Source organism: Hylaeus volcanicus, chromosome 4 (genome assembly GCF_026283585.1).
Source record: "Hylaeus volcanicus isolate JK05 chromosome 4, UHH_iyHylVolc1.0_haploid, whole genome shotgun sequence".
In the NCBI taxonomy this organism is placed as follows: Eukaryota; Metazoa; Arthropoda; class Insecta; order Hymenoptera; family Colletidae; genus Hylaeus; species Hylaeus volcanicus.
The window spans coordinates 29,879,223-29,904,727 of NC_071979.1; the positions used below are offsets into that span (position 1 = coordinate 29,879,223).

The 25,505-nt window shown below is 45.2% G+C and overlaps 1 protein-coding gene across 3 annotated transcripts in view; it reads left to right on the plus strand.

Annotated features, from left to right (window-relative positions):
- The first annotated feature begins 2,641 nt into the window (after window positions 1-2,641).
- The window catches only part of LOC128875620 (atrial natriuretic peptide receptor 1-like), a 28,199-nt gene continuing 5,335 nt past the window's right edge, over window positions 2,642-25,505 (plus strand). Inside the window, exons 1-15 of one of the 3 annotated variants that reach the window (XM_054121358.1) lie at window positions 2,642-4,103; window positions 4,270-4,440; window positions 4,495-4,669; window positions 4,764-4,969; window positions 15,559-15,673; window positions 16,416-16,750; window positions 16,882-16,973; window positions 17,052-17,190; window positions 17,355-17,436; window positions 18,520-18,655; window positions 19,025-19,102; window positions 19,267-19,347; window positions 19,625-19,729; window positions 20,730-20,976; window positions 21,101-21,259. In XM_054121358.1, coding sequence (XP_053977333.1) covers window positions 3,869-4,103; window positions 4,270-4,440; window positions 4,495-4,669; window positions 4,764-4,969; window positions 15,559-15,673; window positions 16,416-16,750; window positions 16,882-16,973; window positions 17,052-17,190; window positions 17,355-17,436; window positions 18,520-18,655; window positions 19,025-19,102; window positions 19,267-19,347; window positions 19,625-19,729; window positions 20,730-20,976; window positions 21,101-21,259 — 2,356 coding nt within the window. In that variant the 5' untranslated portion in view covers window positions 2,642-3,868. Of the gene's footprint in view, window positions 4,104-4,269; window positions 4,441-4,494; window positions 4,670-4,763; window positions 4,970-7,991; window positions 8,035-10,484; window positions 11,169-14,895; window positions 15,292-15,558; window positions 15,674-16,415; window positions 16,751-16,881; window positions 16,974-17,051; window positions 17,191-17,354; window positions 17,437-18,519; window positions 18,656-19,024; window positions 19,103-19,266; window positions 19,348-19,624; window positions 19,730-20,729; window positions 20,977-21,100; window positions 21,260-25,505 lie in introns of those variants that run through there. The other 2 variants (XM_054121359.1, XM_054121360.1) reach the window with 2 other exon arrangements.

Below are 25,505 nucleotides of genomic sequence, written 5' to 3' on the forward strand. Positions count from 1 at the left end.
AACGAAATGTCCGTCGATCGTAATAATCACAAGTTGAAACGTCCGTAAACGAACATTGTAAATGAAAGATGGAGGGGAAATGCTTAACGTCATGTGCAAAAAAAAATCAATGCATGCTTTCAGTTGCACGATACCTTTCAAAAGGAGTAACGAAACGTATGGCAAAAGCGGGCGCAGCGATATTGCATTATGAATGCACAACCGAACATGCCAAATCAAATTCGCCAGTTCCCTTTGGCGAATTCGATACGTCGAATCGATTCGCTTAAAATGGTCGCGCGTAGTCTTCGACGCACACTGTGCTTACACGAATCGTTGTCAAATTTCTTTAATCAACGAGTTGGGCCTATGCGGTCCGCGTCGCGTTGCCAGGTGCTTGTATTTCATCAACCGCGTTACAGTTTACCGAATTTCTATTAGATCAATAGAGTTAATTAAATCTCGCATTACATTAATGAAACAGTGACATTACTGTACGAGGATTGTAATTATCAAAAGGGGAAAAGATAATCTGATCCACATTATAGAAATATCTTTAACGTTGCAATATTCGTATGCTGTAATTACGATTTGTTATCTCGTTTATCGTAACAGTTTTCAACTTAGATTTCTTCTAATAACCAGGGTTCTACCGTACCTTGAGAGGAAGATCAATCTCGAATTAAGGGATACGCGGTATCTTCAGTAAGTAGAACATAGAGCCAAGTCTGACTCGATACAACTTCCAATTCCAGTCGGAACTGATCTCTCTTTTTACCCGCGATATACATATATGTATCTATCTACCGATGTCGCATCAGTCGCGTTGGATACGAGTCTAATACGCGAATCGTACACCGATACGATCGATACGACTCGCTTCCTGTTGGACTTTCCGTCAATTTCCATCAAAACTTTCGAATTCGCTGCCTGCTCGAGTTCGTAGAACTATACACGAGGTATCGGATAGACCTACCATTCAAGATTAGTTTCTATCATACGATTTCGAGGTTCGCGAGCCCATGACCATTTTCGCGTCACAAAGAATTGTTTCGAAGACATTCGAAATCTGGATCTGTCGATGGATCACACGTGTCCCTTATACGACTGCAGCCCTTCGAATACGATACACCAAACACGTCTCCTGCATCTTTCTAATAAAGAATTGGGTGGAATTGTTTTAATTGGTAAGATAAGATAATTTAAATTTCAAACATACGCATTCATGAACACAGCAAATGGCTTGCCATCTAGCGGCAAACGAACAAAACTAATTACCTTACTTGTAGACACCTAACATTACCGACGTCGAAATATCGACATCTAGCGAGAGAGATGGGAACTATTCCTCGACAAGTTTGAGCGTTTTGCCGCCGAGGGCGCCACCGGTTAATAGCGAGTTTGTACCGTTCACGGTAAATAACACCACCGAATTCAGTCTATCGACTATACAATAGTTGGCATAATAAAAACAAAAAATGAGATTATCAATAACCTTTTTCAATAACATTCAGTCTAATTTGAAAATAGATCGTCGCAAAAAAACGATAAGCGTTTCGATTACGACGACGGATAGAGTAGAAGACCTCGAGCCATCGAATCGATAGTTTGTTGCAGAGTTTTTCGAGCGTTTAGACACTGTAATCAATTTCTAATCGATAATTCTATGAAATGTTTTTTACAATTACTTTAAAACTTGACCGTTATCGATAAGAAAATGCGTAAATTCTCGTGTTGGTTCCGACGTTAGTTTCGTTTCGACGATAAATCGATAAACTTGGACGCGATACGTAAACAATTATGGGTCATAATTTTCGAATGTTTGAAAGCCGATTGGAAACATCATAGTTTCGCAGATTTCGCTACATACTAGCCATCGCGCGACCTCTTGTCTGCGTCATCGCGTCTAGTCGTCCTCGTCGCAGCGGAAACGCATAAGCAAAGAGGATCTTTGAAAAACGGTTGAAATTCGGTTCGACGAATGGAAATTCCCGTTATTTTTCGGCAGTTGGACCTTTGGACAAGAGGGACGCGTACCTACACATCAGGAGCTTCAAAGATCGAACTCAATTAGGATACGGTCGTTCAATTCGGCGCTACGAAAAAGTATCGTAGTTCGTACAGTGAGTAAAAAAAGTATCGGCTCATTTACCTTTCTTCAAATATATTCGTTGAAATTGAAAAAGGTATGGGGTACTTTCGTATGTCGTAGGTCAGCAGGGTTTTTAATTTGCATCGGTATATTACTTTGATACGTAAAGATATTTGAATAAAAGCGAGGGTGTCGATACTTTTTTTACTCACTGTACGAGGCAACGAAACAAAGACGGCGACGATCGATTAGAGAATAATAGAATCCTTTCGAATATACGACCCGGGACAGGAGTTTCCACGGTACGTGCATGCGCGAAGAACGAGCATCGTTCGAATAATAAACCCTCCAAGCGTTCAAAGAAGAAGCGGGAGGCGACAGGTACGCGCGACGAGGCTTTCGATAGCTATTATCAATCGACGCGATAGAAAATCAGCGATAACGCGACACGAGCCAACGAGAAATCTACTTACGTGTTTGTGAGTGGGCAATGCGGCTCAAGATCATCGAACGAAGTGTCAGTACTCTTTTCGATCTCGGTGACGCGCGTCTCTTCCGCTTTCGCGACACTTGCCGTTGTTGCTCCTGGTTCCGTTTGCGTTTCCATTTTCGCGTTTTCCGTCGTCCAGCCGGAACATCGACGAACAAAGTTACGCTAGTATCGCCGATAAACGATCGGTGGTCGACCGGTTCGTCCTCGATATCGGATCGTTCGATCAAGGATCCCGCGAGCGCCCTACGAAGCGCCCAACGGAACGATCGCGACTCGAGAGGAAACCTCGAGGCGTTCGAACGGCCCCTCGCCACCTACCCGCGTAAAACGCGTGTTACTTGGAGTGCCTAACGTCTAAGAATAGTTATCTAGCGGCACATCGATTCTTAACGAAAGATCTGCCATAGTATCGCGATGAATATGCGTTCGTTTAGCTCCGAATCGTGTTTCCGGTCGAACGTCCGCTCGTGATACGCGACGAAAAGTTTTTATTTATTTACTCATTTTAGTCGGCGAGTAAACGCTACGGTGAACCTTACAAACGAACAGAAGGAATCGAGCAAGCGTAGCAAATACGCGTCCGAGAGGGTGAATCGTGTCGATGGTACCGAGTTCGGTTCTGATTCGAAAGAGTGCGGTGATCCGGTGGTGGAATCTACGTAGAATCGCCATTGGTGGCGCCAGAGATTGGCAAAATTTTATTCGAATAATAGATAACGAATAAAACGTCGCGGCGTTCCAGTGATCGGACACCCGAACAATCTTTTCCTCGGTATCGAGGAAGTATATCGAGTGTATCCGTGAACTTTACGGAGTAACGTAATATTATTGATTCCGTACCCGTACACGATCACTGTTTTCAAGCATTTTTAGCACTGATAGCATAAGCGTCTCGGTTGTAAGCGCGTTATCGTAAGTGAAGAGTGATTGCCAGTGACACGACTTTTATTGTTTTTTTGTTCATCATCGTTACTCGTTTGTTGGATTACAACGCAGAAACGAGTAGTATCGTTTCCTGTTTCGCCCTGTATCCCTGGTTCTTCGAAATTGAATTATTTATCGAAATAAGAATTTTGCGCATCTCTGGGCGATGCGAGGGTCCAAGAGCGAGGCGATCGGTGCGCGTATCGGGTGGATCGAATGAAAATGGACGCGACGACGCTTGGTTCGTCGCGAGGCGTCCGGGTGGCCGGTACCGGATCCGAAGCGAACGATTCGTCGTCAAAGAGTTTGGGGTGGTGGCAAGTCGGTCTCGTTTAAAGTCGTAAGAGAACGCGTCCACGCGAAACCAGCTGCACGCATACATGGGTACCAATTGGATCGTCCTGACGAGGTTCGCGTGGCTCCTGTGGTTCGTGTGGTTCGCGTGTCCTGTGAACGGAGAGCTGACCTGTCGCGAGGTGCAATTGCCTCGCAGTTGCGAAGCTCTTTGCAAGAGGAACAGCACTGGTGACGTTTCCTGCGAGCTCAGGATCGCCGTCATTCTCCCAGCGAACTCTAGCTACGATATTTCCTTGCCCAAGGTCCTCCCAGTCCTCGGTAAGTTGGGAATTTCTAGTCTCGAGGATCGATCGATACGACACCGATACCGTTTCGAACAAATTTCGTGGAGATCTGTAAAATTTGTTGCGTCTACTAGAAATCACTGCTCCTTTTATTTCAAACATCATCGTTAACGTTATCGTTCATTATTTCTCAATGTTAGATTTGGCCATCGACGAAGCTCGATCGCGAGGCTTGCTACCCCCCCGGTTGAAGTTGACGCTTCATCCGCAGGACGACCACTGCGACGCGACGTACGCTCAGATCGCCGCGATCGACAGCTTCTCCAACTGTGTGCATCTCTTTCTCGGACCAGCTTGCGATTATTGCGTTGGTAAGCCGTCCGAAAGTTCGATCCTAGAATGAAATAAAATGAAACGCGTTTTAGCGGCCGTCGGCAGAGTGGTGAAATTTTTTGGCGCACCTTTGATCACTACCGGTGGATTCACCTACGACTTTACACAAAACAAGACAACATGCGAAAACGAGTACTTTATGACGACTAGGATCGGAAGCTTGGCTTTCAGGGATGTCGCTAGGTTTTTCGTCAGTCTGATGAATCGGTACGTATCTGTGTTTCGCTTCCTCCGTAGCGCCTCGAGCCGTTAGTTTGTTACGTTTTTACGTGTCTAACGTCTCGAAACGTTCCGCCACCAGCTACGAATGGCGGAGGGTGCATCTGGTTTACGCCACCAACGAGCAGACTTCTGTAGCCGGTAAACACACTTGTCAGCTTATGATGAAGTCCATGGTGGAATTTATCAAGACACAGCCAAACATCACGTTTGGTAATTTTGATCTTGAATCTACCAAAGAAAGTTATCCAAATGCGTTGCGGAATCACGTGGGCAACTGGTACAGCGGTAAGTTGTCATTTTTCTATCCTCGTTTGTCTATTTTCGACTTGAATAAGTTCCGCCGACTAACCGTCGCTACGAATTTTACAAACGCGTCGAACGTCCTCCGATTATTCTCCTCGCAAAAATCAAATCTAACTATAAATTGTAACACGATGTTCTTACTTTATCTTATTTTTATTTGGATCACGTATATTGTTGCAATAGAGAAATAGAAAAATTACGAGCGATCGAGAAAAAAGGGGTTCTGCTTGGAGGACATTAGGGATAAGAGGAGCGCAGCCAAAGATTAGCGACGAACAGTAATTTTTGCTCCGCTTTTTATCTCAACGTTTCGGTTCGTAGAGTACTTTTGATTATCGTTGCTCGCGTCGGGGTTAATCGAACCGACGTTAAAAGGGGACTCCGAAAATTGCTACGCAAATTTAACGACAGCTCCGATTCGCGCGCTGATGCCTCGCGCACGAACGTAACTCGCGCGTACGTGCATACGCACGGATCCGTGTGTACGTCGGGTATGTACACTGTACACGCGCCTACATTAAGGGCATCGATCACGTCGAGAGTAATTCTCGGCTTTTAACATCCCCTTTACCCTTCCTTTTTCTTCTTCCGGGTGCTATCGACTCGGGCTTCCGTGCTCGCCTGTGATTTCATGTGCGCGCGTTATCGAGTTCTCGAAAACAGAATTACGGGGCTTCGGGAAGCCCTAAATACAGTCTTTCAAAAACTCGTTTACCGTTTGTTTATATACTTCGATTTCAGATTTAATTCACACGTTCACTCGATATTTTTAATTACGTTCCGCGATTTATGTCTCTCGTTGTCTCGTAACATTGTTTTTCATTCCATTCGAAATTTCGTTTGATCTCGAAGGTACGATACGTCGCACGAGGAATGATCCGTAATTAGGCGAACAAATCGTCTCTCGGGTTGCGCCCTATGCTTCGCTTCGCTCGAAAGGATAGACCACTCGTGCAATTGTGTGCACCTAATCTCCTCGCATTGTTCCGCACGCGTTATCGGGCTTCGTTATCGTCGAACCGAGGCGTTTCTATTATTGCTCTGTAACCATAAGATGCATCTCGACGCGTCACAACGGCTATATTTATACATTTCCTCGATGAAAACGAAAAATACGTTCGCGATCGATATCTGTGCAAACCGTTACAAGGATTCCCCGTTCGACCGGGCCCACGCTCGTCCCTCTCTCCTCTCAGATAAGAATTCGACGCGACGATCATTGTCTCCGAGCGCGGACAAATTATAATAGTATAACAAACCAATAGTTTGAGAAACTTGTATCGCGAAACAAATATTAATGGATGTAGAGTACCAGTGTCGAGAAACATAAATTGCCAAGTAAAGACAAACAAAATTTTCTTAGCAGATTTAGAAGCAAATTCTTGTACTTGTGTTTCGGCCGAGTTTGCGTTCTGCTTACCCACGTAATAGTCTATATTGTAGTTTAACGTTCTTAGGGGAGACGTTCCTGGAGCGATAAATCACAGCTTCTTAAAGTATGTGTCGCGACCCCTCGGAGGGTTACGTCGAAATTTTTCGGGCCACTGAAAACGCTGAGGAACGTACAATATTTCTTTTTTTCTCGTTCGAAAAAATAATATTTCACTGAAATATGAATGAAAACTGTTCAAACGTTAGCCTGGTGATAATTAATCTATGTACCGTATATAAACGCCGCGTTCTTCGAACGAACGTACCGCCTCGTCGTTGGCAACCAGGAAAATACCTTCTGTCGGTAATCGGCAACTCTGCGCTCTTGCTATCCTAGAGCGCGATCCGTTTTTCATTTGCGACATAAATCCTTTCGATTATTTACTTGCAAGTAACTAACATTTGTATTAAAATGTATTAGTTGAGCTAACGCAAAGTAATCACTGACAAAAAACTTGACGTTTCGGAATTTTCTAGCTGCTGTCTCGCATTAGAATTTGATAAATTTGATAAATTTCTTAATCGTCTCTTTTTCTTTTCTTTCGTGTAATCATAATTTCCGTTGCTGTTGTTTCATTTTTATATATTTCGTGAGATATGTGCGCTTGCGTACAGTAATAGATATATACGCGTTCGATGAACAAATAAGTAAGTTTGGGCGATTGACTTTGTTTACACGATGTTGTCGTGTGAACGTTAACTCCCAGAAAAACATTCGATCGCGAGAAGATGGTTGGACGCGGGACGAAGGTGTCGAAAACGTGGTGCATATAACGCGGAGGGCGTGCAAAGATCGGACGCATGCGTTCCCGTTGCTCTCGCACCTATCCTTGTGATCGACGCGGAACATGTACGTGCAGAAGCTTCTCTAAACGTGTGTCGGGGTCAGAGAAAGACAGTAGGACCACGAGGAGGAAGATGAAAAGGAAGAGGACTATCGGCGCCGTTTCCGAGCGGGCTGGTTCCTCTCGAGCGCTCGAGCCGCCTCAGTTTCAATCGCGCGTCCCGAGCTCGCTCGCTCGCTCGCTCGCTCGTTTCGGACGCAAAGCCCTTTCCTTTTTCAAAACATCGACGGGTTTTTAATTCGCGGCTACTTTCGTCTTCTTTGGACCGTTTCCGAAGGAAAAAGAAGCGTTCGAGATTTACAGCTCGGTTTCGACGACTCCGCGACGACACCTCCCGCGCGGAGATGGGCAAAATTTTCAGTCGAATAACAAACAACGAATAAAAGTGGAAACGAATAAAAAAGGAAGACTATAACCCCTCGGAGGGGACTATAACGATACATCTGTAATAATAAAAATTGGCTTCGAGTTTTAACCAGAATTTTATAAAGCACATCGAGCAGATGATATAGTTCGCAAGTAAAACTATGAAATAGAAATGTTTATTTTTCTGTTTCTTTTTTTTTTTCTAATGGAATGGCAATAATATACGATAAAAAACAGAATTATCTAAATGCGATATAAGAGAAAATCGTTTTGATATTAAAGTCATGGATTTGTACGAACCGTAAATTAACTTTCCTAGAATTTGTTCTCTAGTTAAGAATTTTGCCCATCGTTGCTTCCACGTGGTTTTCCTGATCGACGCACGAGAAACTTCGCATACCGTTCGTAAGTCGAGGCGGTGAAGCCGATTTTTTACACCAAACACGTCAAACGCACGGTTCGATCCGCTAGTTTTTGCGAGCCATACGATTTTTCGTTGAAAGTATCATTATTTTCTTGGGTAATCCGTGGAAAACGTAGGAAGCAAGGAAAATTGAGTTGGCACCTGTGGTTAACCTCGTTAATGGAAAAAGAATTATTTCAAAAGCTACGTAACCCTTGAAAAACTAAGATTAATCGATCAACTTCTTTCGACCATTGCGAAAACCACAGTAACAACCGCGCTCGAGAACAATGATATTTATACGAATTAATGGCTGGGTCGACGTTGACGTCTCTTCGTTAAAGTCATTTATAACGTTGCGACGTTTCGATCATCCCTCGCGTCGCTCCTAGGACACAGTGTTATATTAATATACCGTTGTTTTTAGATGAAAATTTATGTTCACCGCTGATCAAATTACTGGAGATACCGGGGAAAGAGGATTTATCTTTTTCGAAAGGCAATACCGGTGTTATACGAGACCCGTGCCTTTAATTAACGTTTTTAAGTTGCCAGTACTACATTTCCATTACACCGATCAATAATACGTATTACTCGGGCATTTTTTATCGCTCGGAAAGTTTTGAAAAACCTGCTATCCCTTGGTATCTCCAACAGTTCGTTCGACTGCATATAAAGTAACTCCTGGCTAGAAGAAAAGTATCCGGAGACCAAGTATTTAACTTGCTAATTGCCGCGGGTTGATGCGATGAAACCATGTCCGAGGAGAACCACTAGAAATGGTCGAAATGTTGCATCGCGGTGGACGCTTATTAACCAAGAAATATCGCCGTGGACTCATTTTTATTCCTAATACGATTGTGTAACGACTGGTGTCTGTATGCGTAAAAATTGCATAGAAAATATTATCGATTAGAACGACTCTAGCCCTAGGTTCCGCGATCGCATTCGATCGCGCCATCGAGCTTATTCGAAGGAGGAGAATAATTCGATTTCTACAGATTTTCTCGCAGCTCCTAGCCAATTAAAAGTTAGTTTCAAAGGTGTACGTTTTCAGGGTAAGTTCTCTCTCTCTCTCTCTCTCTCTCTCTCTCTCTCTCTCTCTTACCGTAACGAGTATTTTCTACGACGTGCTTTGTCGTAGTTTATGAAAAGAAAATGCTTTCGTCTAAGAGACAACTCCGCTGAATGACTTTCCTGGTAGAAGATGTATCGTGACTTTGAAGCACCGGCAACGACGAGGATCTTTGCAGTAAAACTTCGATTCAATAAAATAATCAGCGAGGAAGGTGTTTGTTGAAGAACAGTTCGTCGCTTTTGACGTTTCCTCGATTATGATACCAAAAAGACATTTGCTGCAAAGGTCCTAGATCGAAGCGATAGTCTACGGACAATTATAGAATTTTAATACAACGCCGGGAAGAACCAAACGACGTGTAATTTGGTAATGCATCGGACATAAAATTGTAAAATTGAATTTGTTATATTCGTAATCCGTTAAATCGAGGTTTTACTGTATAAAGAATGCCTCTGACCGATGGACGCGATGCGAGGGAAATTCATCTCTTCACCCATAAATCGCGTGTTCACGATGTCGATGCATTTATCTTCCGTTCATGCGATACGAAACACACACAAATAATGAAATAACCAGTTCCCAAAACATTGATCGAAATAAGAGTTTGCTTTTGAAAATATACTTGACATCCTCGTAGTTCTGACTAACTTTACGCAGCTTGAACTTAAAACTTTGTAATTTCAAGCGTTATATAAAGTTTTATAATTCTATATTCACTCCAGGGGCATTTCCTCTAGCTGCCCGTTAAATCGTTCGGTCCACGAATATTTCGCCTGATTAGCATCGACTAATTGATCGTTTATGAATTTTGCCTCGTATCTAACACCATTTCGCGCTTTGTTTATACCCAAGGGAAGGAGTTTCGCACTCAATATTCGCTCGAGCGTAGTATTGGTATTCCGATACGTACATCGTAAAATCATGATCCCGTTCCGAGGCGGTAATTGTGAATTCTCGGGACATCCGACTGTTTAGAAGTCGTCGTCTAGCGAGATAACTTTGTTTCAACGTAAAGTTGTTCCGCTTTTACAACGATCCTTTTATCTCCGCTTAGGAATTTAACAGCGTATTCTATTCTTTCGATGTATTTGTCTTACATCGTTTGGAATATCACACGAGAAACGTCTTCCAAAATGTTTCGAAAGCATTGCGATGGAGGGCTGAGGTACGGAAGCGGAGAAATTTCCAATACGAACCAACCGTTTCCTTCGAACCGACCAATTCGATATACGCGTAATATTATTTCCTAGTTCGAGTTACTCGTTGCGAGTCGCGGGACAATGGAATCGTAACTTCCGTCGACCTAATTCGTCCAAGTTTCGGCGTCGATTCGAGTCCCCAAAGACCGCACCGCGATAACCGAGCGATGTAAAAATATGTGACAAAAGAAAATAATTTGTCATCTAGAGTCGTTTGTTAAATAATCTTTCAAACATTCATCGAAATAACGTCCAACTCCAGGCCAGAAGAAGGAAATCAGTGTTTCGTTTTTCTGGAAGGGTGCAAAATGCGAGCGGGACGCGTGGGCGTGAGCCCCGAGGGATCGGCGCGCAGACCCGTAAACGCGAGGGATAAAAGGTTTCCGAGGTGTGCGTCGCGGTACGACCGTGGTTGAAAAGCGACGATCGCTAACGAAGGAACGAGTCAAAGTTCGAGTTTCGAAAGTTGCGATGGCGACGCGACGAGGAAAATCGTGTAGACGCGGCGGGAACGCGTCGATGAGGTTGACGTTACTTCTGACGACAATGTGTGCCAGCGCGAGCGCGAATACGACCGCGAGCGCTTCGACGTTGATGCAGTCATCGAAAGAGTGCATCGAAGCGCAATTGCCGGTGAGAAGGGAGCCAGTAAAGTTGGCGGTGATAGCGCCAGCCGATCCTCGACACGAGCAGAGTCTGCCAAGGGTGCTGCCAGCCGTCCTTCTGGCGGTGAGGGCTGTCAGCTCCGCGAAAGGACCTCTGCCAGGATGGAACATAAAGGTCGATCACCGGGACTCTCGATGTTCCAGCACTTACGGGCCTTTGGCTGCATTCGAGTTCTACATCAACCGGACGGCAGGTCATCCGCTATTTTCCATCGTTTTCAACGGCTCTCTCTCTCTTCCAGCCCTTTCCTCTGTATTATCACCCCGTGGTTACAGTGCACGTGACCACTGCTCCGAACGAATGTCGGTTCGTAAAAAAGCAAACTAAGAGTTTGGTACCAACTAGTACCGATTTCGTCAGAAAGGCATCCATGGTCGTCCTCGTTGACGGACACAATTCTTATCGGTGTCTATAATTAGAATTGTTTACGCGCATACGTCATCGTTTCTTTCTTTCGCTTGGTCATCGATAATTTTATCGAGGACTTTATCAAGCGGAATCGCGTCGATCTCTGATAGCGATCAAAGACACACGCGAATCAAACCGCAGCCATAAACGAAAGGTGAGTTTCCCGATTAATTGATGCACGCGGCTGTGGCTCGAAGAAGGTCTCGGGACCGATTAGTCGACGCGGTTTAATCGAGCCTCGTTTCGTCGTTAACGTTCCGCACCGTCCACATGTGCCAATTTACGAACCACGCTTTACTTTGTTCCGAAACAAAATAGTCTCGCCAAGTTATCATTTTAATCCTCGCTCTTTCCAGAGCGAGCAGAAATTATATCCGTTATATTTGATAAAATATTTTACACGTTAACTCCTATTGTTGCAGGGTAACTTGTTTTGGAGTACATTTTAACGCGTACTTCCGTAACGTTCTTTTGAATTTAGAAAAGCCGGAAATGAAAATTTTTTATTCACACTTTAATTAAGAGTATACCGTATAATTTTATGACTGACGTGCTCGGCAGAAACGTGCATCAGCGAATTTGTTGAAAAAAAAAAAGGAATTGGCAAGCTCGAGGAATGTATAATTTTATTTTTAATAACATAATTCCAGGTCCGTGTCACGATAGACGAAAAACATAAAGGAACCAATTAAATTAAATTTTTTGAAAATTACCATGTTGCTAATTCGGTAAAGCTAGATTACTAAAATAACACACTGTGCGTCGTAGCGAATAGTTGACGTCATATTCGTCGTCGTCGTCGTCGTCGTCGTCGTGGTCGTCGTCGTGGTTGACATGCAGCTGCGAAGTCGACGTGCTGCGACAGCGTCGAGACTTGGCCGGTCAGTCAACCAAAGGCCGGCTTGTGACTTTCGCGCCAGTTTTTCTCGTCTCTTGTCTTCTGTGCCCTCAACCTCGAGATGGTTAAATATCTCTTCAATTCTGCTTAATTAGTTCTCCCGTACCGCAGCATCGTCGCTCCCTCCGCGAATTAACCGAATCGCCGTCTTTCTTCGTGTTGGTTACCCGCAAAGCGATTCGTTCTATCAAACGAGGAATCGCTCCGTTCTGTCCTCGGCGAAGTTTTCCATGGAATTCTGCCACGCCAAACGCCAAATACGTCGTTCGTATACCGACGAAATCCTCTTACACGATACGCAACCCTTGGCTGGAAACGACGGTACAGCCCCTGCATAAACAATGCGATAAAAGCTACCTTGTTCTACGTGGAAAACATACATTTGCTTCTACTGCGGAGTACATACTTTGAATCGTAACAGATTTCATTACCCAAGAATTAAAATTTCGCATCGAATGAAATTGATTCGTAAATGGATCTCGGATACGTCACGTTTGAAAATGCTCTTTTAACGCGGATAGGTTATATATTAAAATTAATTTACGAAAATACATGTATGACGGTACGAAAATAATTAGACGCGACAGCTTCGCATTACTACCAATCCGTGGCAACAGAAATAGCAATTTCATAATTGTGTCGTGAAATCGATTTAGAATTAATCCGGCTTCGGAGGTTGTTTATACCGTAATCGTTGGTATCCTACCGTTGAGTGAAAACAAATAAAACGAGATCCTAGGAAATATCGTTGAAATCAAAGTTTCCCGTCGACGCCGACGTTCCAAACGTCGCGTCGTCGTTTCGTAGATAGCAGTTGTGTTATTAGGCTGTGTTTATGCGAACGGCGGCAGTAAAGCGGCCACGATCGAAACACGCGGGAGTCATCAGCTTGGCTCCCGATTCCTTCGACCACGAATACTCGTTTCGACGTGTTCATCGATTCCTTCGGTTTCATTCGATGTTTAGTCGGATTGCAAAACTTTTTTGGCAGACTGCGGAACAACTTTTTTGAGCAATCTGGAATTCCGAAATGTTTCAAAGTGTATTCTGAAGAAATGGATATCGTACTTTCTGATATTTGGGAAATTCTCGGCTGCAATCTCTACTTTCGACCTACTTTCGCGGATCTAAATTTCAGCTCCGAATTCAAAGGATCAAAATAAGAGAAACGTTCTTTGTTTCGTTGCTCGCGAGAAACAAGAGTGTTCTCGAATTGCACGACGCTTCGAAAGGTACATTTCCCTTTTCGGAGCAACTCGTTTTGATGGAGCGCAGGTGCTTTCGATCGAATTCAAATTTCCATCTCTTTTGAAAATCATCCTTTGCAACAGTGACCGCGTTGTCTCGTATATTTGTCGACGCTTTATCCGTGTCGGTACTTTGGCAATGTTTACCGCCTCGACCGTTCCAACGTGTCATATTTTTACAAGGATACGGTGGTCGCATCGGCGAGAACATATGGCGCGGTATCGCTTTTTCTTTCGCGCGCAATTTTAAGGCAGAATTCCTCTTACAAAGGCGATTGTCTAAATAACTATTGGAATTAAGGAATATACCTGTTTCTAAATAGATTTACTTTCCAAAAATTTCATCCAATTTTTCCCGTTTCCAATGGAAATCTCTCTGATACACGCCGCCGCCTGACAACGCCGCGATGCCACTCGAAACGGCGTAATCGCTTCGAAGTAGTTCTAACACAACTTGTAGTCTTTGTAGCGAGATAAACGTTATCTGATGAGCATTCGATAAGCTTGGAATTCTCTTTGGGCAACGAAGCTATTACATACGTATCTCTGAGAAGACGGAGAATATCGCGCGATATTAATGGACAACTATCCGTCCGTGTATCCGTGCTGGTGGGGTTCGCGATCGCTAAGGATTGCTATTCACCGACGCGACGCGACGTGTATAGCGGTAATCTCCGATCCGCTTGGTCGTATACGTTTAGCCACCAAATGTTCGCCGATGGATATCGGTACACCCTGGTCGATATCCTCGGTTTTGGCTATACTTGATCCCGATTCCTTCGTCATCCGTCGTTCGACCATTGGAACGAAATATTTCCAATCGCGGGAGGTATTCCGTTGGAAGCGAAGAATTACTCGATCCGTTCATTACGAAAGCGACGTAATCCATTTTCTTTTCTTAATCTATTTAGCAACCGAGCCTACGCCAATTCGTTCGCGAACAAGTGCTACACGTTTATCTGGCCAGGGTCGAGAAACTTCAATTTTCGATATGGGTTGTAAACCAGCCGATATGAATTTAATCAGTCGAAATTAGCGTTTTCCCAATTGGGTCCGAAAGAAAACGGAAGGGTAGATTATTTCTGTCGGGGAAAGACAGAAGAAAAGGCGGAACGAGAGAGTACCGTGGTAAGCGAGGGTGGAAGTTCCCAATGAAATTGAATCGTCGGATTAAGCGTCTGAACTCGTGACGAGCATATTTTCGGTCTCGAAGCTTAGTTTTTTCCGGCGTAAATCGAATTCGGTTACGTTGAACGAAACCGGACGATGGCCGGTCTTGGGAAAGTTTCCGACGGCGACGGTTTCGATACCCAATCCAGAGATACGAGGATCGATCGTTCGAATAGCCTGGATTTTTTTGAACGCAGATGCCTTCCTGGGTCCTGTGTGCGAGTACGTGATAGCGCCGGTCGCGCGATACGCGGGGGTTTGGGGTATACCCGTGTTGACGGCTGGCGCTCAAGCCGATGCTTTTCGATACAAGGGCGAGCACTACCCCACCCTGACCAGGATGATGGGTTCTCATCGGCTGGTAGGCGAAGCCCTCAGGCACATGCTGAGACGATTCGAATGGAAAGTCGCCGGACTTATTTTTCATAATCACGCGATGGCCAGTAGCCGCGGCAACTCGGAGTGTCACTTCACTTTGGGAGCGGTTTTCACAGCTTTGAATCAAACGCCGGTTCACAGAAGCTTTAACCAGGAAACCACCGTCGCCGAAGATTACAGAAAATTGCTCACCTTCGTCTCAAAATCTGCTCGGAGTAAGTTCATCGTCGGACCACTCCGTCGTCCTACTCGCGCGCTCGTTTCACCAATTCCTCGAATAATAACACCGATAACGAGTGAAAATTAGAAGACGATAATATAGAAACATAGATTGGTATGCGTTATAGAAAAAGGAAAAACGATTCTACGCGATTCTAATAGCGCAATTACACGCGACGCGATGGTTAGTCGATGGAACGTTCCGGGGTGCAATTAACTCGATGCACGGAAATCGAAACGAACAACCTTTTCCTTGGTTTCAGTTGTAGTCATGTGTGCCAATGCAACGACCATTAGAGAGATCCTGTTGGCTGCCGAGGAGCTCGGAATGGTCGATTCCGGAGAATATGTGTTTTTCTCCATTGAGCTTTCGTCCAGGTAAGTGGAGATCGAGCTTATCTAACGCAGTTTGCAGTCTCCGTTGCAGACCGAACATCGCGTTTAGTGGAGCGGTCGTGCATTCTCCGTTCGTATACACGATACACGTGCCATTTACGCGGAACAAATATAGTAACTTTCCGGAGGTCCCCTGGATCGATCTTTCATGCGTTGCACTCGTTGAATTAGCGTCGACAACAAACTTTCGCGATCGTCGAGTTACGCGTTAGCTACAAGGCTACGCTTATCGTTAGCGGATCTGGATTACGTTCGTTCTAATTTTCTAGTCACGCAACTTGGTGTTTAAATGTACTCGGTGGTTGATCGGTGTAAAATAGATATTACGCATGGTTCACAGTCGGAGAATCAGCCCATGTTCGAATCGATCGAGCTAGAACTTGGTCTCTCGAGCTCGTTCGAATGGCTGAAGGCATTGCCTCGATTCTCGTCGGATCGAATTTGGTTTGATCTACCGAAAGCCGCAAACCGCGGTTTCCCGACTCGAATCTACGTTATACGTAAAGCAACGAGCGTGTTAGCTGCTGGCTTCCGACGCGACGCAATCAAGTGTTTCTTGATCTGGACCGGACGCGATGTTACCTGCTAAACCGAAGACGGCTCTCGTACAAACATTCAGCTAGAAACTTAATTTTGAAATTGAATCGTCGCGCGTTGATCTTATCGGACGAACATAATACCATTAATCCATGTACACGTATCGACGTTTGCCGGTTCGTTTCAGCGACAACAATTCGAAAGATCCGTGGAGGTTGGATACGGACACGGAAGAGAGGAACGAGAAGGCGCGAAAAGCCTACCAAGCGCTGTTGACGGTGACCGCGCGAACCCCTGATAATTTCGAGTACTTGAACTTTTCGCGGGAAGTCAAGTCCCTCGCGCAGAGTAAATATAATTTCACATTTGGAAACAGTTCGGTGTCGACATTCGTGACTGCGTTTTACGACGCCGTCCTCCTTTATGCTCTCGCCCTCAAGGAGAGCCTGCCGGCGGATCCTGGCGAAGTCTATTTAGACGGTGGTAATCTCACCCGGCGGATGTGGGGTAGAAGCTTTAAAGGTAACCGGAACCCTTTTTTTTCTCCGCTGGAACTTTAGTTTGCCTCGTTAAGCGTTTACTATCGCTCTCTTTGCCGTTTTTATTTCCGCGGCTTTGCTTCCGAGGAACGATCACGATCCATTCGATTGCAGGTATAACGGGCGATGTGAATATCGACGAGAACGGAGATCGAATAGCGGACTATTCGCTGCTCGATATGAATCCAGAGACGTCAAAGTTCGAGGTAAAGATCGCTGGCGTAGGAAATGATGAGCGCGTACCGCAGTTCTTTGACGATCATTCCGAGTCGTTTCTGTCGTAGATTGTCGCCAATTACTACGGTGCCAATAAAACGTTGGAGTACGTCCCCGGGAAGAGAATCCACTGGTCGGGTGGTCGGTCGGAGCCACCGCCGGACACACCCACTTGCGGATTCGACGGCTCCTTGTGTCCCGACAACTGTAAGTCTGTTAAAACCTTCGCTATCTCGTCGCGCTCGCCGCGCGTCAACGCGTCGCGTAAACTCCTCGCAAAAGTTACAAATCGTCTCCTTCGAACGTTGGACGATTCTTTTTCCAAACTTTTCCAATCCGCTCGCAAATTTAAAATCGGTTGTGTTCGACAGCTCTTCCAGGACACGCGATTCTCTCCATGGTTTTAAGCTCCATCGTCGTTGTCCTCGTCGTTGCCTCGGTCTTTATATACAGGTAAGTGACACCAGACGAACTCGTTTTTTTGTCTATTTTAATCCGTCTCGAAAAGCATCCAAGTCCAAGTAGCATCGAAAAGATACTCATTTCCTCTTCCGATTGCTATCGTTTCTTTTCTTTTCAATCCTTTTATCAATTTTCAACGAATAGAGCGTAAATCATGATATTAGATATTCGATTTAAGCTACTGTGGATCTTTCCGGAACGTCTTATTTCTTCGAGTTTCACCGTCGTTGATGAAGTTACGATCGAAAGTCCACGTCGTCGGGGATCCCGAGAAACGTTTCCACGTTTATGCTCGCGCGAGCGATTCGCTCTTTATCCGTTTCGAACGGATCATGTGTCGAGATGGTACGCTAATCGGATATAAAGTTTCTCGTTCGCGCAACAAAGTTTATCGTTTCAAGTACATTTTGAGTTTCACGACTTTACGAGTCGACCTTTTTAACGTAGATATCGTAAAACGTAAGTCAATCGAAACGATTCTTTCAGTTTGAGCTTTTTATAATAATAGTATTAATAAGGAAATAATTACGGAACAACGATTCCGAATGACGTTAGGCCGTGGCAGTCCCCTCGTTATAATATTCCATCGAGTTAGCTAATGACGCAGACACTCGCGTCGCCTTTCAGTTGCTTTTGAGAATCAACCATGCGATAGAAATGGAATCGATCGAACGAATTAATTGACTCGTTCTATTCCGAGTGTTCTCATATATTTGCGCGTAACCTGCAAACGTTCAACAATGGCATCTCCAAGCGCTTGGTTTGCTCTCGTAATCCTATCGAGTAGGATCCGCGCTCGTTCCGGGAACTATCGCCGGCAAAACATCTGGCTCGAGACAGTCGTTTATTCGCGTTTCTACGGGCTTAATCTTAAGCGATATTTTTTTCCCGAGAACAGAACGATAGAAGGTGGACGATTGCCCGATTTTCTATACAAGTAATGAATACGTATAAACTAGTCATGTATCGTCGCGCAAAACCGTAACAATTCTTTTTACAATTTTGTCCGTTCATTCGACACTTTCGAGAAGCACGATCGCATTTCCGACGATAATCTTTTCTTTGGTCTTGCAGGCACTTTAAGCTCGAAGCAGAAATAGCTTCCATGACATGGAAGGTACACTGGGACGACATCCGCCTCGTGCCAAATGCGAAATCGAGAGGATCCATGTACTCGTTGATCGCGAACAAGATGCGCGGTAGTCAGCTGGTGATTATGAAATATTATGTAATACGCGCGTGTTTGCGACGCTGTAAAAAACTCGTCCGTATCCGGTTACTTGATATCTGGAATCTCTGTCAGAGAGGTGGTTAGATTTTACGCTTTACCGTGGATATTCGAAGCTACGAAGATCAGGGGAAACGAGTTTGTATGGTTTATTCCATTTTTCATCGTCGAGGTACTCGAACAGGAGGAAGCTCTTTAAAAAAGAAGAATTTTCGTTGGAAATTTTATTCGTCGTTTTCTCGACGACATACTCTGCCTGTGGTCGTCGATATTTTCATTCCATTCAGTCGATTAACTTCGAGCCAACCAAGTAATCTAAAACGAATACTTTTTTTCTGTTTCACGTTTCAGAGTATGTACTTGGAGGAGAATGTGAGTTTACCAGACGAAGTGGACAGAAACGCATACGTTCCAACGGGTATTTACAAGGTTCGGCTTTTATCGATAATAAAGTACCGTATTATTCTTATACGCGCGTACGTCTACTCTACTTGACTCGTCTTCCGTCATTCGTTTTCTTCGTGATCCGTAAATCGAATGTCACGAGTGACGTAACGTTGGGCGAATAAACGAAAATATTCGATTTATTGCAGAATGATTCGAAAGTCGCCATAAAATTGATACCAGGGAATAAGGTGGAAATCTCGCGGCCCTTGTTGCTCGAATTGAAGAGGGTGAGTAAGATCGTCTCGATCGAGACGTTCCTTTGACTTTTCAACGAGGCATCTGTCGCCGTGAAACGAGAACGGACATACGGTCTCTTTCCGTGAAAGGAAAGAAACGAGCGAAAAGTTAGTCGTAAACTTGTCTGCCTCGTTGAAACTGCAGATCGTCGAGTCGCAACGACCGCAAAGTCTCTTGTTTTTGCTTTTCCTTGTCATCTAGACATACATATCGTATTCGCTACCGAAGGAACGTTTTCAACGATAACTTTTCTCGTCCCCTGCCTAGATGAAGGACCTTCAGCACGATCATTTGGTACGATTTTACGGTGCATGCGTCGAGCCACCGCACTGCTGTCTATTGACCGAGTACTGTCCCAGAGGATCTCTTCAGGTTTGTCGATATCCCCGCGAGTACTTTGCATACGCGTACACGCAATCTCGGAAAATTGTCGGGAACCGGAGGAAGGAACCGTGCTCGTCGAGCTAAATAGGGTAAAGGCGGAGAAGATTGCGCACTCGTAGCACGTCTAATATATTTGCCAGAGATACCGTAAAGAGAATTGAACGCGTAATTAAACAAACGATCTCATAGTTTGCGAGAACGTCGCGTACGGGTATTCTCAACGGATTTTTGCCGCCTTTATCGTACGAAAGCGGTAGAAAGCATCCGCACGGAAAAAAGGAACAACCTACCAACACCTATTCTATCCGCGGGATAGACGTAACACGCGACGCTGCTCACTAATTGTCGCGTCTTCGCGGAGAACCGAGCGTACCGCGAATAAGCGGGATAGTAATCGAACTGTCAGAGCGCGAAACGAATGCCGCTCGATGGAAAGCTGTTTCGCCGTTGATACGCGCAACCATCTCACGGCCTGTATTTTCTATACACGGTGGAGAGCACAGACGGCCGTTCGGATGAACTTTGTCCGAGTCCGATAGAGTTTCGCGTCCACGGCTGCCTTCGTTGCCGAGCTCGATTAAAAATGTAATCGAATTCCGAGATTAAAGTTTCGTTCTTTCGTGCCGTCGCGTCGGTTTCAATTGCGAATGAACTTGGTTGCAACGTCGTCGGCAAACCATCTTCCGATACACAAAGAATGATTTTGCACGTAGGTACACAAAATTGCAAGAGCTGAATTAAGATATCGTGGGCATGCGGGCTGTAGGTACCATGTATGTCTTAAAAATGAAAAAACGAGAGATATCTATGCTTGACTAGAACAATTTTTCATAGAAATGGAAAAAATGCAATGATTCTTTTAAGTAGTTTTTCGATAAGGGACCTTGAGCGGATAAGGTCTGCTACATCACGAGCCCTAAGTCCACGCTTCGATTCAGCTCCGGCAACCACTCTCACGTTTCAAACGTATTCCGTGCTTTTGCGACAGGATATATTGGAAAACGAACAGATCAAGCTGGATGGTGTATTTCAAGGGTCTCTGATACACGATATCGTTCGAGGTATGGTGTACCTTCACGCGTCCGAGATAAAAAGCCACGGCAATCTGAAATCCTCGAATTGCGTGGTCGATTCGCGCTTCGTCTTGAAAATCACCGACTTCGGCCTCCACGAGCTCAGGAAGTTGAATCCGTGCGACGCGGAAGCCGACAAGGATAGTTACGCCTATTGGAGAAGTGAGCTGCCAATTGTTATGTAAAATCTGTACACGTGGCGAAGATCCCCGCTGATTTTCTCTCTAAACGGGAGACGAATTAACGCGATCGACCGCAAGACAATGAAATATGTTTGTTTCAACAGGACAGCTGTGGACAGCCCCGGAACTGTTGAGGATGGAAAGGCGACCGCCGGAGGGTACTCAGAAGGGCGACGTGTACAGCTTCGCCGTGATCGTCCACGAGATCGTGGTACGCCAGGGACCGTTTTACTTGGGTGACAACTGTGATCTCTCCCCGAGGGGTAAGTGAACTCTTCGCGATACGGTTTTACTTGTACCGCGTGTAAAGCTTCGGTAAAGTCACCCACCAGAACAGTGGAAACAATTCGGATGGAAATATTTGACCATTTAACATTGTGCTTACAAAACAAGCGATGTTTGAGACGATGTCAAAATTTGAGTACTCGTCGCCTTCTGGCAACATTGTTTTCATAGGACCAGCGAGTGTTATCGAGTATCGGTGAAACACGAGCAAGGCAGCGATTTTAGCCGGTAAGGGAGGTTCCGCAAGCTTCGTATCGACCGCGCGTCATCGAGCAGCGAAAGCCCGCAGGGCAACGGAATCGCTCGGTAACGTAGTTTACGGAGCTTTCGCAAGCTCGGTCTCGTCGAGAGCGTCGAGGATCGATGACAGGATGGAACGTGCCACAAGTAGGCTAGGAGCGTTTCTCGATGGGGGTTGAAAGCTCAGTCGAAGCTTTCACGCGTCCTGGAACGCACACGGGTTTCGCGCGCGCTGCTTCGTCGTCGCTTCTCTTCCTACCCTCTCTGTCGCTCATACTCTCTCGCTAGTTTTCGCTGCTTCTTCTTCTCTCGAGTTCGTAGTCCTGCATCGGCACGCGAAATCACCGATACGTGATTATGGCAAAGGCGACGCTTTAATAGACCCCGAAAAGGGTGAGGACGCGGTAGGTCTCCGCTTCTACCGGTCGTTTAATTAACCAACCTCGGCGGTTGCCGAAAGGAACGTGCGTTCACGCGTGCCTCGCTGCGTGCCTGCGTTCCTGCGTGCCTGCGTGCTGCTGATCGAGTGTGTTTGCGTGTCTGCGAGAGTACGTGCCCAACGGGTTCCTATATCTCGATACGTGCTTGTGTTTACGAATCGTTCGACCGTCCCATTTACGCGGCCCGATTTTCCTTCTTGTTCGATAATTCACCCTCGTAACCTCCTCCTAGCCATCGTCCCTTCCCTCCCGCTCTCATTCACTCTTTCTTTACTCGAGTCTTTTTCGAAGCCAATTACCCTGATTCTGTATTCGAGATCCGACACTTAATCAATTACTTCCGGAACATCGACGAGACCACTCGACTCTGTAAACCGATAGTGTAAACGATAAGGGAGTCCTACGCGGAAGTTGCTCGAGTCGCGATCTCGGTGGTCCGCGAATATCGTTGTTCTCGCGTCGGAAGATAGATTCGATCGTCTTCGTCGGGACGAAAACGTTGTTCGTCGAACTTTTTAGAGACGCTGGCGCGAGCGAGTTACGCAACAGTATAGAAACACCGACTAGATGAACCCCGAGACGAGTAATATTTTATTCGTATAATTTCGTCCGTAACGTTTATTCGATCGTTTACGCGATCGTCCGGGATCTGGGTGCGACGGAGTTCGTTCAACCGCATCAGAGATCACAACTTTTCGAAATCAAGATCGTCGAGTCTGTTCTTTCCTTTGCTCTCTGCAATATCAATCATCCCGAGGAAGCTGTTATCCAATTTACTTGTTCGAGCCGAAGGGGCACGCTTGAAAATGCGCGTCGCGTAACGTACCGAGTGTTCTGGTTTTACGTTCGATACAGGCAATTTCCACGAGTGGCTAAACGTAGAACGAGTAATCCAACTTTCATTCTAAAGAAAGTTAAACTGGAATGTCGAAACGGTCGAGCATGTCTCAAACGATCGACGTCGATCAATTTGTTTACTAACACGTGTTAAGAACAGCTACTCTCAAACATTCGTCGCGCGACAGAAGTCTGATACCGTCGTACATTTGGTTTCTCGATCTTTGTCCTCTGATTGCCGCATTGTGTCGCGGCCGTGGTAAAAGTCGTGAAAACGTAAGTCGAGGGAATAGCGGTGAAATTGTTCCAAGGACGAAGGGCTGTAGAAAGGGGATTGTTTGAATCCTCCGCGAAAGTCACCCCTGGTGGCACGAGTGCTCGTGCACGGTCGGTGGTATAAAAATCCTTGTAAAGATCATTCGTCCGTCTTGGAAATCCCCGACAGAGAGTCTTCGACCTTAAATACGCACACGCGCCAAAGGAAACTGCCATCGATTTCGAGCATAGAATCCGACCGAGAGCATGAATAGAGCGCTAGAAAGCTTCCGAAAAGAGTTTCGAGGTCACGTTTCGTAAATTGCGTATCGATCTATGCCGTTAAACCTTTTTTCCTCTTTACTATGCCAACATTTTTTTAATATTATACTCGATTTCAACGAGGTAAAGAGTAAACCAGCTTAAACGTTTTTATTTCTAGACGATGTAATCCGCAAAAGCTTCTCCTTAAAAAAATTGCGAAACGGCGACCTATTTTTTACCTACTCGGGTGTACTTCTTAAAGTTGAACGCTTTAACGGAGCGTTTCGCGGTTCTATTAGGAGGGAATGGGAAATCGCGATACCATCCCACGCTTACGAAAGCGGCGTGACGTCGTTAAAGCGAAATTCGATCCAGAAAATTTTACGTCAGCATCGCCAACTCGACGTAAACGATATTTACGATTTATCGCGTTCGTTTCGTTTTAGACAGATATGTATTTTATCCTATCTCTAGAGTAATTTCTCGGTCACGTATTATACGTGAAATTCTCATCAAAATAAAAGGGCACTTATTTCCGCATTGACCCGATAAAATTCCAAGTTGCATCCACCGTAAACGAGGACGTATTAACTTTTTCAACGATGGCCGCGATAACGAGCACGAGTTGAAAGAAATTCTCCCCGCGTGTAGTTCCCATCGACTAAGCGATAACCGTAGAAGTGATACGACGATGACGCGTAAGAGAATTTGTTTGCAATTTTTGGGGGATTCTCCTCGACCATGGAGCGGTAGTAAACGAGAGTGGCTCGTAGGAACCGAGGAGCGAGTGGTTGAGAGATGGAGAGAGAGAGAGAGAGAGAGAGAGAGTGAGGTCGAAGAACGAAGCAGTAAAATCGCAATGTTTGGTGCTAGAAATAGAGTGATCGGGGCAGATAGGAAAAGGAAAAATGGCGGAGAGAAGCAAATCGTCGAGCACGAGTAGCTTGACGTTGCCGGCGATACCGGGTGCCAGTCCCGATGGCGGTGCCAGTCCTCGAAGGGCTGTCAGCCCGTTGCTCGAAGTTCGTAGGCCCCACTGCACCCTCAACTGCGAAAATTGCAACGCCTTCTTGGAGGACTTGTACAGGCATAACAGTAGGTTCAATCTTTACCTTTCCCTCGACGCGGCCCGACATATTCAATTCCATTCCCTGAAAATACTCTCGGGAATACCGTCTGCTCGTTGAGTCCCTTGTGTACATTGTGATCAAAATTCCTGTCTCCGGTTCTCTTAGCACAGTGGCGCGCAACTTCTTTAATACCGACTCAAGTAAAACAGAGTAAAATGTCTCGAGACCGAAGAATCAGAAGTCGGAAAGATCGATTTATTAATTTCACGAATGACAATAACAGCTTTTATCGTGTAGCTTCGAGTCTTACAGGTGAAACTCGATCAAGTTTCGCAGGTGTAGGTGCGCGCGGATCGATCGATTCGTTCCGAGGCGAGAAAAACTGTGTACGTCGACCGCAACCAGCGACTCGGTCGGAATTTTAAACGAAAATGGTAATGGTCTCGTTTATCGAATTTAACGCCATTCCGACGAGCTTCCTTGCCACGATGAATCACGCTCGGAACTACGATGCTAACTAGAACGAACAGGATCTTGTTTAACTCGATCGTTCGAAGATCATTTTACGTTAGAACTTACGCAGAACATTGATAGCGTTCTGTAGAGAAAATAAAAACTATCTTTCGATGATGTTATTTCATTGATAACGATCGAACCGATTTTATCGTGAATATTTCATCGCTATTGCTCCCATTTCTACATTTTTTCCGTTGTATTTTCGCTTAGGAAAGAGCAAAAGTTTGTCCCAGATTACCGTGCATATTTTTAATTTGAAATGCTCGAACACGCGACGGTGGGCGCCTGTCGAGTAACGGAATCATTCTACTGAAATACACGAGCGAGTGGTAAGAGGCGTGATTCGGCCGACGGGAGCGCGGTAGTTATCGTTGGCGTAGCTCACGAGCGAATAATTACTCCGTCATATTTACTAGTCAGATATTTTTCATTATTTTTTACTCTCAAGAATTGATAACATATTCAATAACATATTGATAATATATAATAATTAACAATTAACGCTCTTGGAATGTATAGCCTCGAGAACTTTGCGTTCGAGGTCGGTCAACTTTTTGCGTTCTCTGATATATGTTTCTAGGTCGCTGTTACGTTGGACATTA